This window comes from Sinocyclocheilus rhinocerous, unplaced genomic scaffold (genome assembly GCF_001515625.1).
Source record: "Sinocyclocheilus rhinocerous isolate Xijiao unplaced genomic scaffold, SAMN03320098_v1.1 scaffold2696, whole genome shotgun sequence".
NCBI lineage: Eukaryota > Metazoa > Chordata > Actinopteri > Cypriniformes > Cyprinidae > Sinocyclocheilus > Sinocyclocheilus rhinocerous.
Window position 1 is genome coordinate 14,511 of NW_015639582.1, and position 2,204 is coordinate 16,714.

The following is a 2,204-nucleotide window of genomic DNA, read 5'->3' on the forward strand; positions in this document are numbered from 1 at the left end:
TTCGTTTAGTTATCACCAAAACTCGTTCTATTTTGTTGTAGATCATAAAACCGTACGCTGCCTCAGAAGCCTGTCCGAAATCAGTTTCACGAAGTGCTTCCGTGCAAAAACGCTGCTTGCAAAGTCATTGTCTGATAAGGCAGCGAGGCAGCAAGTCAGCTGCCTAGGCTTTCGGAAAAGTAGCCTACTCTTTGTGATTGGTTTTCGGTCCTTTGTATTAAACTATAATACATTATAATTAATTATATATGGTTTATAAACATTATTTTAAACATTATGCACTTTTTTTTCAAAGATATAATCCCCATGTCATATAAGACATAGACTACTGAAACTAGTCATATACAAGTGTGGTCATCTCTTAGCTGACACCTGCTATCTGCTCCAGCCTCTCCAGCATTTCCTTAGCTTTAGATACACTTGTATACACTTGGGGTGGTCTGTGGGATGCAAAGTGGGCAGTACAGGAGATGAGAATTTGGATTAAGCAAGAAACAAGTCACAGGTGGCATACAGGACAGGCTGATCTGCACTCTCTAGGCTCTAATAAGCAAAACTTTTCTTCAGTCAATTTGAAGGTAAATGAGACTTTATTGAGACTTTTTTTTACTGATGCATTATTCTAATTATTATAACCAGAAACTTCCTGAACCTATCATCACCTCGCAGGACAATTATGGACCATGTTATGGTCAATGCCAGAGTATGGAAGTATATTAGGTAAGAGTTTTCTTTAGCTCCGCCCCCTGAAACCCTCGCATTCCCGGAATTCCTGCACAGTGCTCACCTGGCCCAACTCACCTTCAGCAAACAGATACTTATGCCCACTACTCTGACTGAGAAACATTAAACAGACGAGTAACATCTCGTACAGGCTACACAGAAGGCACTCTCTTAGTGAAAGGTCTGTGTGTGTGGGCTAGCCGAGATAGTCACAGGAGACAGATTAAGATAGCATTAACTAATATCCTCCTCCTCATGCACTGACCTCCATCTCCAGCCGTAAAAAAAGAAAAAAAAATTGATAAAACTGCAGTCAAAACTCCTGTTCTTTCGCCTAACGTTAACACTCAATCAGCAGCCAGCTCAAACTTTACACATTAAACAAAGTCGCACTTTAGGTTGTCAATACACGAATAATAATGCGTTCTCATTACCTTTCGGAGCACTTGTTTAATCCAGCCAATATGTCTAAATATCAAAGCCCCTGGAGAAGAAGTATTCTCCTCTGCCGGACGAGCGGAGTACGAGTGACGTCAGCGCACGCCGGGGTTTAAGCCCCGCACGCCATTGGCCCACACCGGGTAGAGCGGAAGCCTGGTTGGTCGGCTGTGTTGTTGAATTGGCCAATAGGAGAGGAGAAAACAGTTTCCATGGTTACGCGGGATACACAAGGAACAGTCTTTGCAACAGAACTGTGGTAATAGTTTTTAATTTGCTTTTATTCTGTTAGGGCTTAGGTGTGCTGTTTGAAGTTATTTTCTTCCTTTTAATAGTTGCTAGTACTTTGAGAAACTCAAAGAGAGATTTTAAGATGTTTAAAAAGAAAAATGTTAGATAATTAATTCGGTAAATTAATGACTTTACATCGTGGGTAATACTTTCAGCTGGACACTGTATGTGTAAAGCTATTCTGAGAAAATCTCATTGTAAATGATGTTTTGTTCATTCACAATCGAAATGGATGTAAACAATCATGGTCTTTTCTGTATTGTTTGAAGCCGTTCTCTTCACGTCTTAGTTACTTGTCAAGTCAAGTCACAATTAGATACACGGTGCTTTATGCAATACAGAGTGTATCAAAACAACTTCACATTAATAACAGTGTCAACAAATTCATCAGTTAACTTGACCTTTAGCTGTAAAGCAGCGACAGTAGTGCCATCAGTTCAATTTAGTTAGGTGTTGTTTCATTTCTGTTCAATAACTATCAATATTACAGACTCCATTAATTATAAAACAAGTTCTGTACATCTCAATAGCTATATACTAGGCAATAGAGTCATTATTCAGCTCAAATCTGTACAATGTTGATTGGATCCCGTTTTTTGTAAGTGTCCATGTTGTTGCAAAAAGTTAGTGTTATTATCCAGCTCAGTTAAAGGCACAATATGTAAGACTTTTTTATTAAAGTATCCAAAAACCACTAGAACAGTGTTATATATTTTGCTGACTTGTGTACTTACATTATCCCAAATGTTTCG

The 2,204-nt window shown here is 38.8% G+C and overlaps 1 protein-coding gene across 1 annotated transcript in view; it reads right to left on the reverse strand.

Moving 5' to 3' along the window:
• LOC107751525 (calcyphosin-like protein) overlaps positions 1-1,375 on the reverse strand; it is a gene marked incomplete at its 3' end in the record, with an annotated part of 8,656 nt that extends 7,281 nt beyond the window's left edge. Inside the window, exon 1 of the mRNA XM_016567266.1 lies at positions 1,302-1,375. Within this exon, the coding sequence (XP_016422752.1) occupies positions 1,302-1,375 (74 nt within the window). The remainder of the gene's footprint in view (positions 1-1,301) is intronic.
• Between the last annotated feature and the right edge of the window lie 829 nt (positions 1,376-2,204).